The sequence below is a fragment of the Odontesthes bonariensis genome, chromosome 22 (assembly GCF_027942865.1).
Source record: "Odontesthes bonariensis isolate fOdoBon6 chromosome 22, fOdoBon6.hap1, whole genome shotgun sequence".
NCBI classification, from domain to species: domain Eukaryota; kingdom Metazoa; phylum Chordata; class Actinopteri; order Atheriniformes; family Atherinopsidae; genus Odontesthes; species Odontesthes bonariensis.
The window spans coordinates 19,669,743-19,690,646 of NC_134527.1; the positions used below are offsets into that span (position 1 = coordinate 19,669,743).

Genomic DNA, 20,904 nt, shown 5'->3' on the forward strand with positions numbered 1-20,904 from the left:
AACATGGCTCTGATGATAGCTAAAGAACACGAGGAACAATTTACTAAAAGTTTATTTCTTATTTTTACAACGTTTCATTCCAGCAAATACTCCTGCAGTTAAGGTGTTACACACGCATACCTTATCTAACTTTTTAAACAAAATCACATGTATATTTAATTTCTATTTCTTGGTAAATACAGCAGATCGCCAGAGTTTCCTCATGTGTAAGAGGATGGAGGTGTGTTTGGGTGACTTCACCAACTAATGGGTCAAACACACAAAAAACACCTGAGCAGTCAGATTAAGCAGCTTTAAGCAGCCTGGTGGTTTCATTCTCTTTGGCTCCACTTTCTCAAGATGTCCTCTGCTGCATCCAGAGTGGAATCCTCCTGTTAGACAGAGTAACAGTGAGTCTAACGAAGAAGGACTGACAAAGGGCACCACTATGAAACACTGGTTCAGCTTTTACCTTTACAAAACAAAAGCGGATGTATTTGTTAAACTCCTTGCTATGTTCCGCACTGAAGAAAGCAGAGACGGGGATTGTTGCTAAACCCTGCAGGATGAAAATCAAAAATGTTGCTACAAATGTAAAGAGAAAGAAAAAGAAAATAGGATTTTCTTTACACGCCCCCCCCCCCCATAACAAATTGTAAAGGTAAACTGATAAATCCTTACCTTCTCTTTAATCAGCCATTTAACAAATCTGAAGTCATAGGATTCATCCTTGGTGCTCGGATCATTGAGATCCACTTCTATTAAAAAATGTCAACAGAAAGAAAGCTGACATGAGCAAAGGTAAATTTCACTGCATGAATCAACACATGAATGGACAATAAACATCAGGTTCAGATGTCTGCTCGCCACTCACTGACGGAGGAGACGTCTGTGATCATAAAATATCCTCCCTCTGGCATGACGGGCTGCAGGCCCACACTCTGCAGACATGAAGCCAGCTTCAGTCTCTTGTGGTGCAGCATTGCGGGCAGCTGCTGGAAGTAGCTCTCCGGGGTACCGAACAGCTCGTACTCTCTCTCAAATCCGTGAGCTACTGCCTCCTGAGGAAAGAAAGAGGTGGATGTGAGGCTCGAAAAAGGGCTCTATAAGACTTTCAAAGGTGTAACTGGGGAGAATTCTACAAATCTTGATTGGGCTAAATATAAGATTGAAATAAAAAAAATAAAAAAAGTGCGACGTCAACAGTGGATGAGCAACTTTTGACAGCTGTGAGGGAGAATTGGGAATCCTCATATGCGACACAAACATTCAGTGGGTTCAGTAAAGAATGAATAATCCTTATTTTCAGTATGCTGTTTGCAGGAGATAAAGATGCCCAGAAAGCACACTCTAGTACGAGTTACGCCTAAGCCTCACTGTAGTTTTAAAATCAAAAGTCTAAGAACATTTATTCTAGTTTTGAGCATGTGAGGCAAACTCACGGCAAGACGCCTAAAATCACCTCTTAAAACTCAAATATTCATCATATTTAATGTTTGTCATACATTTGTACATACTTGACTTTTTTTTTTTTCAAAAGTAGCATTTTCATAAAAGTATACCCACTTTCTGCCCATATGTTGACTTAGCAACATAAGTTTACACAGAACTTACAGTGAGGAAAAAGTAAATCAATTAGGTCTCACGAGTCTTAATCACAAAAGTTTTGATTGGTCTGAACAGGATGTGGTTTCACATGTTGATTGTTATTTAGTATGAAAAAGCTCTATTCACCTTTATAATCCTGTAGAAAAAGGGATTTAGTTATAAATTACAATCAGTGCACTTGAAGGAATAGTGGCATTAGAACTGACCAGAAGTCACCAAATTTAGCTTCGTTCCAGACAAAATAATCGTGCAGCAGGAGAACAGGCTGGGAAGGGTGCGACACATGAATCCCACACAGTAAACTGAGCGATAAGTAAATGTATATGTTGTGACAAATACCTGCCAGAAAAAAGAGCGACAGGCTCCAGGGATGAATCAGCTATATCACTTGTGTCATTTAATTAACGTTGGACATTGGACATCCTAGTTTGATAAGAGCCTGTCACCTCCTGGTACCTGTTCTCGCGTCCTGCACTCTCATCTTTGGCAGGGGGGGGGGGGCTAAAATGTGACGAGTGGAGTCAAGAAGAGGAATCGAGGATGTACAAACTGCGAAAGAGGACAAGTGGAGGAAAAATGTGCAACTTTGCCGCTAGGTGTCACTAAATCCTGCACAAGAGTCCTTGAAGAGAACTAGAAAAATATAAGGAGAAATGTTTGGCGATGGAAATACCTGAGCAGCTGTTGCACAGTGATAAACAGAGTTCTGATGGATGATTTTCATGTGTTTGATTATATGTCCAGAGCTCATGGCCCAGCCGACCTGAAACAGCATCAACAAAACCAATAAATAACACCATGGCAACGGTATGTAATACACAGGATTAAAATATGTGCTTTACCTTCCAGCCAGTTGCACTAAAGGTCTTCCCAGCACTGCCGACTGTGATGGTTCGTTCCCACATGCCAGGAAGGCTGGCTGTCAATGACACACACCAACTGTTAATGACGCCGCTCTCTTCTGGTTAGTGTGCTCATTGTGCTTCAGCTTTGGCTCTGTCTCACCTATCTTTATATGTTTGGTTCCGTCATACGTGAGCCACTCGTACACCTCATCACTGAAGCACAGCAGATCGTGTTTGACACATAGATCAGCAATCATCTGGAGCTCCTCCAGCTTGTAAACCTGCAATGAACATCGCTCATTCGATTCTATCAAACAGCAAAGCACCAGAAATAAAATTGAACACATGACAGCAGATTAGGGCTCACAGAAGCTGCCTTCTATGGATTTGTATGCAAAACCCGAGCACAGCAAAGACTCCATCACTAATCGTACCTTGCCCAATGGGTTGTTTGGAGTGTTAATAACAATTGCTTTTGTGTTTGGAGTGATTTTACTGGCCAGCTCCTCTGCAGAAAGAACCCAGTCTCCACTTGACAGAACAGTGCTGCCCTCTCTCTGCCATAAACAAAAAACACAACAAACGAAATATGTCTTGGATCTATAAGTTTAAAGCAATACTATGTAACATTTCTACCTTAAAATAACAGCTTGAAAAAAATTGTGAGGCTAGAATGAGTTTTAATATTACGATTGGCCTGTGTCCTATGCCCTTCGGGGGTCTGAGTTGGAAAAACTGCGCTATGTAACTTTGCTGGAGCGGCCCGGGAGCTGAGCGGAAGTACTTCGACTTGCTTTCTGGCACACCTACCGCAAAAATAAATAGACCCCTCTCACGCTCCCAGGTACATTTGATTACTCTTACCTTCTCTTTCTACATAGCTTGCACCTTCTGACTCCTCGCCGGTTCAACAAACGTGAAACGTGAAAGCGAAAGGGTGTTGTATTTACGTACATTACCTCCAAGCCTGTAGGGGGAGCTCCATAATGGGCTTTTTGAGAAGTTACATAGTATTACTTTAAGTTAGCATGAAAAGTATCCACATGAGATTGTGGAAATGCATGTGAAATAAAAGGAATGAATTACTCACTGGTCTCAGAGGTACATACACCGCCTTCCCTCCTGCCATCACCACCATGGGGTGGTAGCAGTCAAAGAATGGTTCAACAATTATGACCTGAAAGACAGACAGAACTGCTAAATACCTACATTTATTTCATATTTCTTGGTATTTAGTCATCTGAGCTAAGCCCCATTTGGAGTTTAATTTAAGAGAAAATTGCACATACAACATGCTAGGAATTTATATAAAATGTGGCGTCCTCACTCTTTATAAATATCTTTGTTTCTTAATCTTAAGGTGACTCGACTGTCGATTTCTGTACCTCATCCCCTTCGTCAATCAGAGCCTGAAATGCACAGAAGAGCGCCTGATAAGCTCCAACTGTCACCAAGATGTCCTCAAGAGGATCAATGTCATGTCCCACAATCCTGCTGAAGAACTTGGCAAGACCATTGACGAGACGGGGATGGCCCTGGGGAGGAAGGTAAAACAGATGGTGACTCGCCATTTCTCATACAAGCACTTGTTCTCACACCCATGATTAAATAACTGAGCGAAAATTTCGAATAAAAATGTTTTTCTGATATTTATTGAGACATAGACACGTGCCCTGCTGTCCACTTACAAAAGCTCGGGTATACTGGTGCATTGAAGGTCCTCCACTCACAGCTTTACAGAAAGCTTCCTGGACAAACTGGGGAGGAGAGAAGTCAGGAAATCCCTGTCCAAGGTTCACTGCCTTGTAGTCTGCAGCCATCTGTGTGAATTCGACCCTGTTGGTACAAAACAGATCAAACGACGCAGTTAATTGTTGTGCAAATGAGCTCTAGCCCTATCATAGGTTTTCATTTTATCGAGTTAAACATATAATTTAAAATAAAAAGAAGTCAGTATTATCAGCAAGCTCAGGTCAACAAATATATATATAGATATATATATATATAAAAGGCCCACACATCCACAGAAGACAACAGTGGTGCTCAAAGAAAAACCTCTAGATCATATCAAGCCAAGTGGAGAACACTCTCCAAGGAGGCAGACATATTGTTGTCTGAGTTGAAAGAAAATATTTCACCAGAACAAATCAATGGTTTACCAGGTGTAAACCATTCATAAGCCTCAAGATTAGAACGGCCAGATACTTTGACAAAAACAACTAAATCCAATATCACAAGGTCATTAGTGTTGACTGATGAGGTGACGATGGATGAAAGTCGTGGCCAGATCATACGTGAAGCCAGTAGTTTGTAAGGCCAGTGAAACATCCTCCAGTGGCACAATTTATCACGTGAACCGACCCGGACAGCTGCAGTAAAGACCTGGGACAGCATCTTAGAGGAGGAAACCCATGTTTTAATGACGTGCATGTGTTCCACAGATCAGGCTATCATTGCCTGGATTCTTCACAAAATATCAAGACTGAATATTTTATTTATGGGGCAGCACGATGCCACATGGGTTCATGGTGTTGGTGTTCTGGCGGTGCCTAAACTGTTTTATCCGACTACCCTGATTTCTTCCTACAGTCCAAACACACGCAGGGTAGGTTCATTGGTTGTGGGCATGAGTGAGATTTAACCGTCTCTGTGAGTTAACTCTGTGATGGGATGTCAACCTGTCCAGTCAACAATTTGATGTTGAACAGAATAAAGTAAGCATTAATGAAGAACGGATTTGATTTACCATTATGTTTTATTTGTACAAATTAATGTGAGGACCTTAAATTGAGGGTTTTGCACATCCGATGCATTCATTTCCTAACTCTTCCTTTTATTCAGATGAGAAAATGCAGTTCAACAGAGATATCAGCCCCAATAATCAAGTTGAGCTCCAGATTTAAGACGATGGAAAACAAAATGTCAGTCACCCTATTTTCTTTCTCTCTTTTTTATCTTTTTATATGATGACATAAAGTCCACGTTGTAGAAATCATTTTTTCTATTTGTCATAATCTAGAGTATATTATAGGGACTTTGGTCCTATATAATGTTCCACCCCCCACCCCTCCAATCAGATAGTTATACTAAGGAAAACACAGGAGCTCGACTGGAAAAGTTAATCCATGCGTGTGTGCAACATTTAAACCATATTATAGGATAATACATAATCTTCCTCTGATGAACAGTTGTTTTCCAAATTATTTGCCTATGTACTTGCTTATGCATGATATCATTCTGACTTTAATCCTCCTGAATCAACAAACGATCACTTACCAAACGTTTTTATCAACGCCGTCTGTCCTGTGGGCTTGAAGACGTCCGGACATGATTGTCTGAGATTAAAAAAAACATATTTCAAAACAGCACCATAGATATGTGTCATTGTACCACGATGTCTCAGAACGGCAGTGAACAACTCACTTTGTGCTGGTTTCTCACTAAATTCTGACGAATTACAGTCAAATTGGCAGCCAGATTCTTGATTATTCCCATCAATGGACGATCATCATCTCCGACAGGTGAGCGCAGACTTTAAAGCTTTTACTGAAGCTACGAGAGAAGTGCGTCACTCTTGACCTGACACCCCAGAGACCATAATATATATACAGCAAATGTAAAACGGTAACAGACGAGTTAAAGTTCTCACAGCTACCCTTTGACCTTCTGTTTTCATTTCTGCTTCCTGTCTGGGCGGAGCGAGATACGACACTGACGGTTTGCACCATGGTTTGCACCACAAGCAAGTAATGCACAGTTCGGCAAAAAATACTAAATAATTACATATCACGACTATTTGAATTTGATTGTGAAAAAGGCTTCTTTCATTGGGGTTGTTGCCATTCCTTCCACTAGTTGCCCCCCAACAACCACAGGACATACTTAAATCACTGCGCCCAACAAATAAATAATCCCCCAGGTAAAACATGTCGTTTTAACAGTTTGAAAATGTACGGACATTTGTTTTGAGTAAAATAAAGTCAAATAAATACACGTTAATTAATGAGCAAGGACAAGCCGACAAGCTTTTGTTTCCTGTCCGACGAAGCCAGGCTAGTTTTCTGTTTCTATGCTAATTTAGCTAGCCTGTTGTTTTCTGGTTTACGTTACATTCGAGGTAAGTGGGAAATTTTACCATCACCAACAGTAGTCAGATTAAATCTGAGTGTTTTGAGTCAAGCCTCTCGCACGTCGAATAAAAAAAAAACTATATAATTCATTAATTGTGATGTATGTCGTTCACAGAAAAGTAACATTAACCTGGGATAGCGATGCTTTCCTTCCGAATTTGAGCATTAAATCAGACATCGTTCAGAAATTGATTTCTGAATTCCCAGTTCTTTGGTACATTGAATACACCATTAGTTAGATTTGGGTGATGAATCATCAACTCAGCTAATTCTTCTACCTTTGCTAAAATAATCAAATTAAGTACCAGAAGTTGTCAGATAAGTCCTGCATAATGAGGGATCACATTTTATTGACCACGAAACAAATGACATTACTCCTGTACATGAAGAACGGGAACAATATGTGCACAAGCAATACACTTTGATTCAATGTAAAAACTTTGCTGATCTGCTAATACAGACACCTGTGCACAGGTACTAAACCTCTAAACAGCGGCTTTTTTCAAGTCCTCTGGCAGCACTCTGCCCTTCTTCCTCGCTTGGTTCTTCTTCTTCTCCATCTTGACTTGCTTGCGTTTCTGGAGGTTCTTTTTCCTCTTGTCCTGCCTTTGCCCCATCTTTTCCACGACTTTCTGGCTACGTTGCTCCCAATTCTTTTTCCTCTGAGCGCGATTTTTCTCCTTCCTCTTCAAAGAGGCTCGCAGCATGTCCTCATCATCTTTGATTTTGATTCCCTCAGCCTTATAAAGCATGTTGGTCCATTTAATCTTCTCCTCCATCGCACAAGCCTTCTCCTCATTTTTCTCTCTTAGCTGCTCCACCTTTGCTTTGCGAGCCTCTACACGGCCGAGCAGCTGCTTGTAGTTTTTCCCCGTCAGAGGCGTGATCTGGCCCTTTACGCTTCGTTTCTTCTCCTTCTTTTTCAGCATTTTATCGACAAATGCCTCTTCCACAGTCTCCACCTTGTTGAAGATAATGGGAGTCTCAACTTTTTTGTCTGAGGCAGGAGCACAGGGTTCTTCCTTTTTTATTTTTACCGGCTGCTCTTCGCCATTCTTCTCAGCCAGTTTCTTCATCAGAAATTCTTTCCTCTTCCTCTTCTTGCGCTCCCGCTCCAGCTTTCGCTTGGCACGCTTTGCCTGGACTGCCTCTGATGAAGCATCCTTTGGGGCTCCCTGATAAAAGATGCATAAACATTCACATTAAACTCAATATCAAATAATTAATGTGGTGAACTAAATTTTATCTACGGGAAACATAGAAATACAGTACATACATTTTGTCTCTACAGTCTCTGCTGTATCAAATCTGTTCAAAACTGTCACCTGAACCATTTCCCTCCTAACTGTGTGAAGCTCATAGCTAAATGACTTGGGAATATCTGAGAATGTCCGTCACCCCTTGTTTTTCTGGGCTCTGTTGACATTTTTTTTTTAACCATTTTAAATTGTTGAATTGCCCTTACCAAAAACACCCCAGTCTAACGCTGTGTAAAACTTTAAAAAGAATAAGTATTTTGGAATTTTTGAGGAGAGAACCTGGAAACATTCATCTATACAGTGGACAAGGCAGATGACTCAACACGTAATGAATGTGAGCCCTCAGGTATTACAACTGGAAAAAAAACAACTGAAAAAACCGAGAGATAAATGACGAAATCCCTGCAAATGTTAAAGAATGCCACTGAAAACACACTTCCCTGCTACGTCTACAAATGCGTGTCAAAACTCTCATACACAGCTCAGTCAACCCTCCTGTGGTCTAGCAAATCAAAATTTGAAATCCAGCAATAAGCCGAGGGATCATCCAGCTTGTTATTAACCCATAATTTGAAAACTAGCAGGCAGGAGGTTGGTGGGTAAATTCGTGCCAATAGCATAACATGCACAAATGTAAAGACTCCATTAATGCTGTATGTATATTTTGACGCAATATTTGCTGTCATTATATAAGGTTTTTTGTTTGTTTGTTTTGTTTTTAAGTTAAGGCTTGTGTCTTACAGAAAGACAATACCAAGTCACATTCTGCCCATATTCCAACAGCATGACTTTGCAGTAACAGACTGTGGATGCTACCCAAAAGTCCTACATCAAGCGTCAAAGCTAAAAATATATTTAAAAAAAAAAAAGCAGCAGACGTGCCAAACCAAACTTCTTTTTTCTTAACTTTTTGCCGACATAAAATTAAAAATACACATACATTTAAACAAAATTCTTGACGCAACAACATTTGATCCGGTGACTTTGTGTTACTTTAAATTAAACAGGGTTGAATCATTCTAAAAGCAGTGCATTCTGTTTTTTTATCTATTTAACTAAACTTCCCAACATCTTTTTGGACGCTGCTTTGTACGTTATCTTAAAAGTCATATACGTCCTCTGCTTAAAGGCTCTAGCATGGTTGCTGCGTCTGCTCGCGCGAGCAGTGTTGATGACGTCACGATTTCGTGCCCGCCATATATAGTCATGGCGCAAGTCAATGCGCCAGTAGTTGCAATTTTCTCCGTCACAGAGGTGGCGCTGCTACGTGAAGGTTACCGCTACTCTACAACCACGAAAGTGGAGAAGAAAACAATGAAGAGCAGGAATACTGTCATTAATGATACTGCTGCAGTATTCGGATAATTTTAATTTTTTAATTCAGTTAAAAGAGGTGACAGTCTGAAGTCCCCGGCATCACCACTTTTTGAGTCTCTGCCCTCTTCTTTCCTTCACGTATCTGTCCCGTAGCTTCTTCCACACATTCTTACAGAACTCTCCCTCTTTCCCCAAAGTTCTGCCGTACAGCTGCCTGTGCAAACGCACCTCCTCACTGTGCCGGTCTCACAACGGTCCATCCAGTTTTTCCTTGGTGGCGCCACCAAGTTACAAAAATCTACTGGTGCACGACAACGCGCTGCGCCGTCTTTTCAAGGGAAGCGCCAGGCCTGATACGTCATTTTGACGTCACGGTCCGCCACCGCCGTGACAGACGCGTCAACCATGCTAGCGCCTTTACGCTAAGTGCGTTCTCACAGTCTGCGGTTGTGTCCAGTTAGCATCGTTAGGTGAGGGTCAGAAACAACTGATGGGTAAAAGAAGTGAAACCTTTCAGCCCAAAGCTGACTTGTTTTGCCTAAATTGAAAACATGACTCCAAATTAAGGAGGCGCATTTAAAAACTGCATACCTGCCCTCTGGACTCTTCGATCTTCTCATGCAGCCTCTTCCGCAGCACATCTACTGTAGAGAAGCTGGAGTCTACCTTACTTCCTTCATGAAAAACACGGAATAAAATGAGACCAAGAGATGTTAAAGAAATCGACAGCCTGATATCAGATTATTACTCAACTTGCATCCACTTACTGCACCTTTAGGTGTGTGCGTTGTGCCTCCATTTACACTCTGAGCATTTTTGGACACATTCGGTTTTACTGCAGTGGGGCTTTTCTGAGCTGCTGAAGAGGGCGAAGGCTTCTGTTGGGCTTTGGGAGTCTTGTGATCGGTGTCCTTGTCTTTCAAATGCTTCTTTTTACATTTCTTCTTCTTCTTTGGAGGATCAGCGTCATTTCTACCCTTGAAATGAACTAATGACAGACAAACATAATCCATGTTTATAGTCACATGTTGAATATTTAACGTGATAATTATGAACAATTATTTGACTCCCTTGGTGCTGAACTGTAGTTAGTTACCAGACCTGGAAGTATGTTATGCTTAAGCGATGTCGACAAACTGTAAGGAAACAAGACCAGATCGGCTCATTTTGTGTCACCAAATGTGAAAAATTTCAGGACCATAGTTTTCCCTTTAGTGCTTTCTGTAAATGCTTCTGCTTTTTCAGAGGGTTGGATGACGAGACTCGGCTAACCTCAAAACGCCTGAATTTGCAAAAGTCATTTAAAATCTGCCAGTCCAATGATCTGTTGTGCAACATTTTTTTCCCCCTTCTTCCTCATTTCAGGCTGGAATTAAGTTATTTTGATTATAAATTAATTTTTTGATCCCTTGACATGAAGAAAACTGTCCTTGCCGTCTCAGATCACATGTAACACGTCTGTAAAATGCTTTAGTTTAGGTCTTTAGTATAAAAGCAATTTCTGGCCTGCATATACGGATGGATCATTTAAAGTGGGCCCCACAGAACAAATGTGTAAAAGGCCTCTCCCAGTTGTCCTACAGAGAAACGAAACATCTAGACTGGTAGGAACAGAAAACAAAGAATGCTGATACAGATTTGGGTTTTTCTGTGTCTAACTGTTTTACAGGATTTCTTCATCACATTGTGATTAGTTTGCAACTCTTGGTTGTTCATATGCTAGTTACTTTGTGCTATTTTGACCATTGTGTGTCTGATCTTTATCAGTTTGTGGTAGTTTCTATTCTTCTCATTTGTTCATTTTGCATGAAGTTTGCATCACTTTATGTTCGTTCTGTTGTGCTTTTTGAGTCCCTGTGCATTTCCTTCAGAGAGTTTTTAATCAGTTTGAGATATATTGGTCTCGTTCTACTCTTTTTTCTCTCTAATTTTTGCAAATTATTGTGGTCATTTTCTACGTAGAATGTCTGAAAGCAGTGTATAAATACTCTAACCCTACTACAATGTTCCAAGTGTTTTTAAATGTCTAGTTTTGTCTCACACCTGGAAAGATGTAAATTCTAAAAAGGAAAAACAGGCAAAAGCTCAAAATCTTAAAATCTTATAAACTCCAAACTCTGAACAGTTGGTCGGTTTTTAAAAGTAGTTCATTAATTTCTCTAAAGAATAAACTTTAAAGTGATACTCCGGAGTAGATTCAACCTGGGGTCATTTGAACCGTGATATCCAGCCAAGTAGCCCACCCGCAGTTTTTTCGATATTGGCTGAACATCAGCTGAGTTACTGAGTTATCCCGAATAGCTTCGTACTAGGGTTAATGGATCCTGGCAGTATCTCCAAAATTACTACACTAAAATCACATGCCATGACACCAAACTCCTACAGTAGTACAAATATGGTCTCTACTCACAAAACGATGCATTTGGAAGTTTGTACATAGTCCAGGAGTTTATTATTATCAACACAAGCCTGATAGCTTCTCTGCAGCTAAAGCTGCGTTAACGTCACTTCCTTGATCTGGGAGCTTCAAAGTAAGATGAGGGTTGATCTACTACTGCAGACAACAAAGCAAGGCTGCTCAATTTCTCCATTGATAAAATAATTTCACAACTCTACAACATAAAAATTCATTAAAAAAAAACATGTAGAATATAGCATATACTTTGTTGTCTACAGTAGTAGATCAACCCTCATCTTACTTTGAAGCTCCCAGCTCCAGAAGTGACGTCGACGCAGCTTTAGCTGCAGAGAAGCTATTAGGCTTGTGTTGATAATAATCAACTCCTGGACTATTTTCAAACTTCCAAATGCATCGCTTTGTGAGTACAGACCATATTTGTACTACTGTAGAAGTTTGGTGTCATGGCATGTGATTTTAGTGTGGTAATTTTGGAGATACTGCCAGGATCCATTAACCCTTGTAGGAAGCTGTTCGGGATAACTCAGTAACTCAGCTGATGTTCAGCCAATATCGGAAAAACTGCGGGTGGGCTACTTGGCTGGATATCACGGTTCAAATGACCCCAGGTTGAATCTACTCCGGAGTATCGCTTTAACGGACAAAAAGTATTAGGGAATAGTTTTAAACCGTGTAGCGCCCCGTGTGGTGAACTATGGTAGTACACTAGAGGGGTCACAATTTCAGTAATACGTGCTTTTTACAGTCACAGACACAGATCGTGACCAAATACAGTACAGTTCCTAATTAAATACAATAAAAATGCGCGGTAATGTGTAAATCACTTTGCAAAACTAGCAAATATTACCAAACGGTCTCTTCTTTGGCTCCTGTTCTCGCTGGGACAAGACTTTACTAGCAAGTTTCTGAATGTACGAGTCCCTTGCAGCGAGATCCATGTTGACCAAATACACCGGGCCGCCGCGTTTATTTTAACTCAAACTGATCCAAGAAACACTAAATCTGTCGGTTATAAATATCAACACATATTAGAACGCACGTGGATTAAAAAATATGATGGGCGGAGCGTCACCAACCCGGAAATAGTCACACCGAAATCTGTCCCCTGCGAGTCCGAGTAGAAACATGTCAGTTACATAGCTGTTATGTAGTCGGGTTGTCGTCCACTTTTAGCAAACGTTATTAATGTACTGATTCAACATGACTTCTCTGAAATCACTGGTGGCTTATTCTAGCAGGCTTCTTCCAACACTTAGGAAACAGGTAAGTTATTCCTGGCATAATTCACCTCTGTGCCTTTACATCAGAAAACAAACGTGAATGTCATTTTTGTTGGTGACTGCTCGACCTGCAGAAATAATAATACTCTGTTTTATATCGTTACAGACTCATGTTATTTACATTAAGAGGACTTTCTTCCTCCCCAGACTCTTCAAACGTGCAGACGGTACATATAATTATTCTTACAACGATATTCGACGCTTGTTTTAATGTTAATTTTTATATGTTAATAGAGTCCTATTTGCATTTCAAAATCACAGAAAAACAATGTTTTTCAATGTTTCTTATTCTGTTATAAGCAGGGGAAATGACTGAACACTATGTTTCTAATTCATTGAAAAAATAAAGGTTTTAGGTGTAGTATTTAGTATTATATTTAGTATTTACTATGAACCAACTGGGACTCTTGAGAATCCCAGGGAGGGGTCTCTTGCTGGTGCCCAGTGTCAGGACTAAACAAGGCGAGTCTGCGTTTTAGTTTTATGCTCCTAAAATCTGGAACAGTCTTCCAGAAGATGTGAGACAGGCCTCAACTCTGACAATGTTTAAATCCAAGCTGAAAACAGTTATTTTTGGCTGTGCATATGACAACTGAAAGTAATTTAACCGCACTGTTTGTTTTTAATTTATTTAATTAATGATTATTTTTATGTTTTAATGATTTCATTTGCTTTCTTGTGGTTTTATGTGGCTGTAAAACACTTTGAATTGCCTTGTGTACGAATTGTGCAAATAAACTTGCCTTGCCTATTAGCGACGTAAGTCATATGTTTGATCTTTAATGTGGTATTTAGCTTAGAGGCATTAAAATTGTAAATTGATTTTACAAAGTAAAACTTTTCAGTTCTTTCAGCTCATTATATAAATATAAATTACATACAGGGAATTCAATTTGTACACCGTATACAGTATGAATATGTTTGTGAATTATGCTCATGCCGCTCTTATCATACTTCTGAGCAGCATCCATACATTATTTCTTCCCTCCCTGTTGTGCGTGGCTTTGTCAAACGACAATGAGACTTCACTGTTGTACATTTTCAGGCAAGTGTATAAACCCCGGTCGGCTGTCCAGCTCTGCAGCAGCCAGTGCAGAGAGAAGTGAAGACTCTTTCCTCAAATGGGTTCTGTTGCTCATCCCTGCCACCACCTTTGGCCTTGGTACATGGCAGGTACAGCTTATTAACTTATTTCGTGTCACTTTTTATGGAATACGGTGTTCTAATGCTTCTATTTTCCTTTCTTTTTTTTTGGCGGTCTCTCGTTGAACTGACTGAAATTACATTATTTATGTGAAGTTGAGAAGGCGTCAGTGGAAAATGGGGTTAATCGATGAGATGAGACGACTCACTACAGCAGAGCCCATCCCTCTTCCTCTTGAGTAAGTAAATGGTAGACGTGTGAAAGTCTGCACACAGGATCAAACTGCAGGTCATACTGACACTGATTATTCACTAAGTGATTTATTAATGTTAATGCGTGAATGTGCAATATATCAAGGGCCTTGGAAATCAAGCTCAACAGCCCATGTGTTAATTAATGATGGCACCTGTGTGAAGGCAAACCGTCTCTCTTTTGGTTTATTTTCTCAACACAGACAAATATTAAATACGATTTCTATTCATGTAAAAAAATCAAGGGTCATTTTTTTTTGGCATGACCCTGCCCGGAGTCTATATGCTCTTCATTAATGTGCAGATTTGCTTGTCATGTTTCCACTGGATCCTAGTCCTAATGAGCTGAATGAGCTGGAGTACAGAAGGGTTAAAGTGCGTGGACACTACGACCACTCACAGGAGCTGTACATCTTGCCCCGCTCACCTGTCGACCCAGAGAAGGAGGCCAGGGAGGCAGGAGGCCTGTCTTCAAGTGGAGAGACCGGCGCTAATGTCATAACCCCATTCGTCTGCACTGACCTCGGGTAAGGAGACTACAGACTGCAAGATGGTACTAACTGCACAGCGATGCCAGTCTACAGCCATGTTGTTTTATGCTGTTTATGTCACTGCAGCATCACAATCCTGGTGAACAGAGGATATGTCCCAAGGAAGAAAATAAGACCAGAGACCAGGATGAAAGGACAGGTCAGTATTCCAGATGATGTGACACAAACTACGTGCCACACAGACATCTTGCATCTATGTGGCAAACAGATCACTGAACATAAAGTGAAAACATTTCAATGTTTTTATAACTAATTATTTATACCGTTTTTGTGGACACAACTCTGACTGAGCTGTCTATCAATAAAATACTGCACGTGTTTGATTGATGTAAAGACCTTGTTCATAAGCTTCCCTCAGTCCTCGTGCACTCTATCAAGGCGTGTATAAACTGTTGTTATGCAGTTTGAGGGTGAGATGGAGGTGGTGGGAGTCGTCAGGCTGACAGAGATTCGTAAGCCGTTTGTACCGAACAACGACGTGGATAAAAACCGCTGGCATTTCCGTGACCTGGAGGCCATGTCCCGCGTCACTGGAGCTACACCAATATTCATCGATGCTGACCTTGGTAAAAACGCCAAAGTGCCTGGTGTCATAACATTAAATCTACTGGTTTAGACACGGTGATATTCCCTCAGGGGTACAGAGCGGTAAATACATTAGCCCTCTTATATCAGTATAAATATGTTGACTGTGTATCTTGTATAATGCAGGGAGCACCATTCCTGGTGGACCAGTCGGTGGACAGACCAGAATCACGCTGAGGAATGAACACATGCAATATGTAGTAACATGGTAGGTGGGCACTTTACTTTGAGAGTTATTGGAAAGTCAATGTATCTTTTTTATTAGTAATACTGCAACTTACTTTTCTTTCTTAGGTATGGCTTGTGTGCAGCTACTACCTACATGTGGTACGCCAAGTTCATCAAGAAGATTAAACTGTGATGATTCAACAGTGAGATTGTAGTTACACATGAATACTCCAAAAGCAGGCCTCAAACTTAACTGTTCTATAGATCAGCAAATTTCCTGATAAATGTAAATAACCTCACTGGGTGTGGGAGTTGTGTTTTCTGTATAAGTTATTGGCATTGAACTGGTAAAATTATGGCCAAACAATCCTTTTAAAATCATGCATTCATTGTGTAATGTTTTGAATCTAGAGCTTATTCAGAACTTGTTTGAATGTTGGAGATTGACACAAACATCTAAATAAAGGACATTTCCTGCCAGACTTCTTGTCCCATAACTTGTAATCTCACATTACATTCTCATTAGTGGCTTGCTGAAAGCAAACCAGCTCATCTCACCCCATCAACAGGGCAATAAAAAAAATTAGGTTATGATTAAACTCAACACTACTCTTAAGAGGTGAAACATTAAGCACCATCCTCTTTAAACCAGTAAATTATATGGAAAAATTAGACAAATCTCTTATTTGTTTCATGTTACTACATTCATTAAACTGAATGAATAAGAAACTGGTCACAAAATACCATGTTTACTCTGAATAATAAACACAAAAACCTCATTAGGACATACACTTTTTTTATTCCAAACATTTTAACCAAGCTTGGTTGCCAGTTCCTTGGCCTTAGCCTTCTCCAGCTTAGTGATGCGGGCTGTAGACTTGGGGCCCATGATGCCACCTCCCCAATGACGACGGATCTGAAAAACAAAATTCAGACAGTTTAATAATAATAAAAACATCAAATATTTACATTGTGGACACCATAAACAACCAATACTCACCTCTTCATATCTGTCATTGTAGTTGGTCTTGATGGCTTCCACAAGCTTAGCAAGTGCACCTTTATCCTCACTATGAAAGACAAAAGTGGTCTGTCAGTTGGGAACAAAGTATAATAACAAAAAAAAAATAAACACTGAGCCACATTTTATTCATGTTAGCTCTTGTACATAACTGGATTAAAAACTTGAGGGTAATACAATCCAAACCAATATTTTCAGAAATGTTTCAGCCATGAATGAAGCACTAACTGAAAAGTAGAAAAACCTGCTAAAAACTTCAGTCACAGCAGAGTTCAGTTTATATTTACACTTACGGGTTAGTCGTTGTGAAGGCGAGTGAAGTGCATGTCTTTCTGTGCACCAGTCTGCCCAATCTAGCCTTGCCCTTGATGATGCAGTATGGGACACCCATCTTGCGGCACAGAGCAGGCAGGAATACAACAAGCTAAAAAAAAAAAAAAAAAAATAGGAGAAGTACAGAAAAATTTATTAGAATTTCTGTTCAGCAAATCTGATCACTATGTGCAATTAAACTTCTTAATTTGTGGTCTCTGCTCAGGGTTAAAAAGCTCGTAAGTTTTGATCCACACAGAGGATTCAGGTGAAGAAATTCAGACATCATTGCCAGTGACCACTTTGTACGCTAACCTGGACTTATTACAAATACAAAATATAGCACAATATTTTACCTCAATTGGATCCACATCGTGGGCAATGACGACCAGCTGGGCTTTCTTGCTCTCCACCAGAGAGGTGACAGTGTTCACACCTTAGATAAACAGGAATATGGCAATTAACTTCTGATTCGCATCATACCTGCCATAAAAACCTCTCTTCATAGTATGGCCAATGCTCAGGGTTAAAAAGCTCGAAAACATCAGGTTTCAGGTGAAGAAATTCATGTCATCACTGCATCCAGGCCAAACTAAAGGTCTTAAATTAAGTTCTACCATAACAGGTGATGTTCATTAACATACACCACTTCATAGTGAATTGACAGTACCAGCAACACATTTTATTTATTTATTTTTTTTAAAGGGGGGCCAGTATTCCTCACCTGCACGGAGGACAGGAGGCCTCTTGGTTGGGGTGTCTCCCTTTCCAGCAGCCTTCTGCTCAGCACGAGCCAGCAGCCTCTGCCTCTTCTCTTGCTTGGTCTCTGGTCTGTACTTGTGGGCCAGCTTAAAGAGCTGGGTGGCTGAGGAAGAACATAATAAATTAAACACCCCACAGCCAAAAGAGGAGGCAACACTTATCAATATCTCACGCAGTTGCATCAGTGATCTTGGTGGGAATGGTCAGCACAACTAATCAGATAGCAAATATCCTTTAACATCATTTGCAAAGGCTTCCGTGTAAAACAAATTCTTTGTGAGGAATTAAACGTTTTCAAATCTCACCAGTCTGGCGGTCCAGAGCCTGGGTAAACTGGTTGATTGCAGGGGGAACCTTCAGACGCTTGTAGAGGATGGAGCGTTGCCTCTGCAGGCGGATATAGCGAGGCCATTTCACAAAGCGTGTCAAATCACGCTTTGGCTGAATATCCTGGCCTGTAGACAACAGAAATAAATACTTTATATCCATTTTTGGTACACAAGCATACCATTTTCAACTATCTGTTTAAGGTGCATCAGCGATCTTGGTGGAAGATTGTCTTCATTGGTAATACGATAGCAAATATTGTTTTACATCATCTGCACTATTGGTGAACAATATCCCGCTCACCTAAAATACAACGACTTACCTATGCCAAAGTTCTTTGGCCTCTTCTCAAACAGGGGGTTGACAACTTTCTTGGCCTCATGTTTTTTGGCCACAGAAGGGGCAGGTGCCACCTTCTTCCCCTTAGCCTTCTTTCCCTTAGGCTGTTAAGAGCAAAGTAGAATAAAGTTAGAAGAATATACTAAATCTAATCCATTATGAGAATTTAAAGCTTGCAAGTAAATACATCTTAAAAGCACAGATTAAGTCATGGAAGCTTATGATGCTCAATTATATCCTCCATTTAGCACAGAAACAGCTATACTAGTGTTGTAGTATTCTAGAGCTGCACCATGCCTCCTTTAAAACACCTTAAACCGCACATCAACTATCTGACGAGATTATCACATGGAGGTGAAGCTGAAACACATCATGGAGCTACCCCAAACCCCAGCCGGCTATAGTAATAATTAATCTGTTGCACTCAAAACCCATTTAAACTGAAAACTTACAGTCTGAACTGAATGTTTCACTAGGAATACTGATACGTTGCTTACTTATAATTGCGTCTGCGAAATGTAACGTTAGCATCTCCAGTCAAAGCTAAGGCCTATTCACCCAACTCCGCCTGTTAAGGTGTCCAAACTCTCATTCAAACTCGACTGAATTGTATAGACTAGGTGCATTTCAGCTAGTCACGTTAATGAAATAATCTACAACAGAATAAACATTAATGTAGCGGTGGCGACTCCAACGTGTTCACAGGCGTTAGCTTTAGCTTACGATAGGTAGACACAGCGCTGTTCTTACCGGGTAGACATCAGTCACTTGGACCCAATTTTACTCATTAACTACATCACATCCAGTCACAATATTAACTTGCAATCCACACAAAAGCTTAAAAGACTTGGTAGAAACATCCAACATTGTAAAAAAGAACATGCAGGCAAGGATGCAAACAGATACAACAGCTATAACATTTCCTCAGAAAGATGAGCTATGTACCCACCATGTCGGTTCAGGCAGAAAGGAAGACCAGGGCATTGTGGGTAATGTAAATACCGCGAGGTTTGCGGAGTGAGCAGTGTGCGTTTCGGGGCGCCGATCTGGAGTCAGATTTCTCAGCTACTGACTTCCTATAAAAGTATGGTAGAATTACTTGAAAACAGACTCAGAATCTGTTAATGATGTTACTGTATGATCTTAATACGTGTCGTACGTCATGCTGAATTGAACAGAAGCGATCATTATTTTGGCTTTCCGTCGCTTGTAACCAACATGTATTAATCAGTTTACGATTTGATTAAAAGTCTAGAAGTTTAATTCAAACGTGTTTAACGTAAGTTACATGTCTCAGTTTCATAATAATAATTAACATATTATGTTAATCACATATCTGACAGAATAGAAAGGGCGCATTAAAAATTAGTTTTACTTACAGCTTGATAACTGCATTAGTAGTAGTATGAATAAAATCAATGTATTATTATATTGAGAAATCATATTTTGATTGGTTTTATTTATTTTTTTCCCACTTAGTTTTTAAGCAAATACTTGATACAGTAGTTTGCATACATGTCATACTGTATTTTCCATGTATTAGTTAACAAACAGTTTTAATAAATTGATTGCACCACGGTTTCCTGTCAATTGAAGGAGTAGTGACCATAGATATTATGTCTATGGTAGTGACAGTAGAAACGTAAGAAGGCCAATATAGAATGTAATGAATTTTATATGATTTGATTATAATTGTATTACAATGAATTGGATTGTAACTAACTTGACATGGACTGTGCCTTTAAATTCCATTTGTGTTGATTTGGAGCTATATAATTAAAACTGAATTGAATAAACTGAAATTGAAAAGAGAGTGAATGTATGGGATGAGTCTTGAACTGGGTTTTGTAGCAGTCTGTAAACTAGAATTAGATTAGTTTGGATGCTCCTTACCTGCTTGTGACTGACTTTAAGTACCTGGCGCTGTGTTGACGTCACAATTCACGCAACGACCAATGCAATAACCATTCAAAATACAACAAATAAAAACATATTAAATGTTGGAAATGAGGCATTTTAGTATTTCATTCTTTATATCAGATTATCCTGAATTTGATGGCAGCAACACATCTCAAAAACGTTGGAATGAGGGGCAACATAAGGCTGGAAAAGTGAGTGATGCTAAAAAGAAACAGCTGGAATTGCCACTAATTAGGCTAATTAGGCAAGAACACAACTGAAAATTGATGTTGGATGCCCCTGATCTTCAGACTGTCAAGCAGCAAGGGGAGAAGGACCACCTGGCTTGTTATCAGCACTCAGTTCAAAAGACTGAATCTCTGATGGTATGAGAATGCATTTGTGCCTTTGGAACTGGCAACTTGTACATCTTAAAAGGCACCATCAAAGCTGAAAGGTATATACAGGTTTTAGAGCAACATATGCTCCCATCCAGAAGACACATTTTTCAGGGAAGGCCTTGCATATTTCAACAAGACAATGCTAAAGTGCATCTATTTGAACAGCGTGGCTTCATGGTAGAATAGTCCAGGCACTGGACAAGCCTGCTAGAAGTCCACACCTTTCACTAATTGAAAATATTTTGCGTGAAAATACATGAAATAGAAAATAGTCGCTAGAGTCCTATATTAGACAATAATGGGTCAA

At 40.0% G+C, this 20,904-nt stretch overlaps 4 protein-coding genes and 4 non-coding genes across 8 annotated transcripts; 1 reads left to right on the top strand and 7 right to left on the bottom strand.

Annotated features, from left to right (window-relative positions):
• Nucleotides 1–34: 34 nt before the first annotated feature.
• On the bottom strand, nucleotides 35–6,499 carry kyat1 (kynurenine aminotransferase 1). Its single transcript, XM_075455489.1, has 13 exons — nucleotides 5,856–6,499; nucleotides 5,709–5,767; nucleotides 4,121–4,268; nucleotides 3,818–3,967; nucleotides 3,523–3,609; nucleotides 2,867–2,989; nucleotides 2,593–2,713; nucleotides 2,430–2,506; nucleotides 2,261–2,350; nucleotides 854–1,040; nucleotides 661–737; nucleotides 452–538; nucleotides 35–371 (listed from the first exon to the last, which is right to left on the bottom strand). Exons 1-13 carry the CDS (start codon nucleotides 5,925–5,927, stop codon nucleotides 312–314), a joined length of 1,338 nt encoding a protein of 445 aa, XP_075311604.1. The 5' UTR covers nucleotides 5,928–6,499; the 3' UTR covers nucleotides 35–311.
• A 374-nt stretch (nucleotides 6,500–6,873) lies between these two features.
• surf6 (surfeit 6) lies at nucleotides 6,874–12,639 on the bottom strand. Its single transcript, XM_075455491.1, has 4 exons — nucleotides 12,405–12,639; nucleotides 9,911–10,126; nucleotides 9,730–9,812; nucleotides 6,874–7,737 (listed from the first exon to the last, which is right to left on the bottom strand). Exons 1-4 carry the CDS (start codon nucleotides 12,493–12,495, stop codon nucleotides 7,048–7,050), a joined length of 1,080 nt encoding a protein of 359 aa, XP_075311606.1. The 5' UTR covers nucleotides 12,496–12,639; the 3' UTR covers nucleotides 6,874–7,047.
• Nucleotides 12,640–12,648: 9 nt separating this feature from the next.
• On the top strand, nucleotides 12,649–16,018 carry surf1 (SURF1 cytochrome c oxidase assembly factor). The gene is made up of 9 exons (XM_075455494.1): nucleotides 12,649–12,820; nucleotides 12,944–13,004; nucleotides 13,883–14,010; nucleotides 14,137–14,219; nucleotides 14,568–14,759; nucleotides 14,850–14,922; nucleotides 15,187–15,349; nucleotides 15,495–15,576; nucleotides 15,663–16,018. The coding sequence occupies exons 1-9, from the start codon at nucleotides 12,758–12,760 to the stop codon at nucleotides 15,727–15,729; spliced, it is 912 nt and encodes a 303-aa protein (XP_075311609.1). The 5' UTR covers nucleotides 12,649–12,757; the 3' UTR covers nucleotides 15,730–16,018.
• Nucleotides 16,019–16,315: 297 nt separating this feature from the next.
• On the bottom strand, nucleotides 16,316–18,404 carry rpl7a (ribosomal protein L7a; the record flags this gene model as incomplete). Its single annotated transcript, XM_075455495.1, has 7 exons — nucleotides 16,316–16,452; nucleotides 16,537–16,606; nucleotides 16,851–16,981; nucleotides 17,226–17,305; nucleotides 17,594–17,734; nucleotides 17,937–18,086; nucleotides 18,281–18,404. Coding segments are annotated over 7 exons (801 nt in total), but the record flags the coding sequence as incomplete, so codon positions are not given.
• Nucleotides 17,087–17,163, bottom strand: LOC142373432 (small nucleolar RNA SNORD36). The gene has a single exon (XR_012768487.1). It is a non-coding gene; the product is annotated as a small nucleolar RNA SNORD36 (small nucleolar RNA).
• LOC142373433 (small nucleolar RNA SNORD36) lies at nucleotides 17,385–17,451 on the bottom strand. The gene has a single exon (XR_012768489.1). It is a non-coding gene; the product is annotated as a small nucleolar RNA SNORD36 (small nucleolar RNA).
• Nucleotides 17,809–17,880, bottom strand: LOC142373435 (small nucleolar RNA SNORD24). The gene has a single exon (XR_012768491.1). It is a non-coding gene; the product is annotated as a small nucleolar RNA SNORD24 (small nucleolar RNA).
• LOC142373434 (small nucleolar RNA SNORD24) lies at nucleotides 18,163–18,235 on the bottom strand. Its single transcript, XR_012768490.1, has one exon. It is a non-coding gene; the product is annotated as a small nucleolar RNA SNORD24 (small nucleolar RNA).
• Nucleotides 18,405–20,904: the final 2,500 nt, after the last annotated feature.

What these genes read in the sequence shown, in the direction of transcription:
- surf6 (XM_075455491.1), bottom strand. Translation starts at nt 12,495, where the DNA reads ATGGATCTCGCTGCAAGGGACTCGTACATTCAGAAACTTGCTAGTAAA. An exon ending in CACAACGCACACACCTAAAG is followed by an intron (nt 9,813 to 9,910) that starts GTGCAGTAAGTG and finishes TTTTTCATGAAG; the next exon opens with GAAGTAAGGTAGACTCCAGC. An exon ending in TCGAAGAGTCCAGAGGGCAG is followed by an intron (nt 7,738 to 9,729) that starts GTATGCAGTTTT and finishes ATCTTTTATCAG; the next exon opens with GGAGCCCCAAAGGATGCTTC.
- surf1 (XM_075455494.1), top strand. Translation starts at nt 12,758, where the DNA reads ATGACTTCTCTGAAATCACTGGTGGCTTATTCTAGCAGGCTTCTTCCA. An exon ending in CCCATCCCTCTTCCTCTTGA is followed by an intron (nt 14,220 to 14,567) that starts GTAAGTAAATGG and finishes ACTGGATCCTAG; the next exon opens with TCCTAATGAGCTGAATGAGC. An exon ending in AGACCAGGATGAAAGGACAG is followed by an intron (nt 14,923 to 15,186) that starts GTCAGTATTCCA and finishes GTTGTTATGCAG; the next exon opens with TTTGAGGGTGAGATGGAGGT.
- kyat1 (XM_075455489.1), bottom strand. Translation starts at nt 5,927, where the DNA reads ATGGGAATAATCAAGAATCTGGCTGCCAATTTGACTGTAATTCGTCAG. An exon ending in CACAGACGTCTCCTCCGTCA is followed by an intron (nt 738 to 853) that starts GTGAGTGGCGAG and finishes ATTTTTTAATAG; the next exon opens with AAGTGGATCTCAATGATCCG. An exon ending in AATGGCTGATTAAAGAGAAG is followed by an intron (nt 539 to 660) that starts GTAAGGATTTAT and finishes TTCATCCTGCAG; the next exon opens with GGTTTAGCAACAATCCCCGT.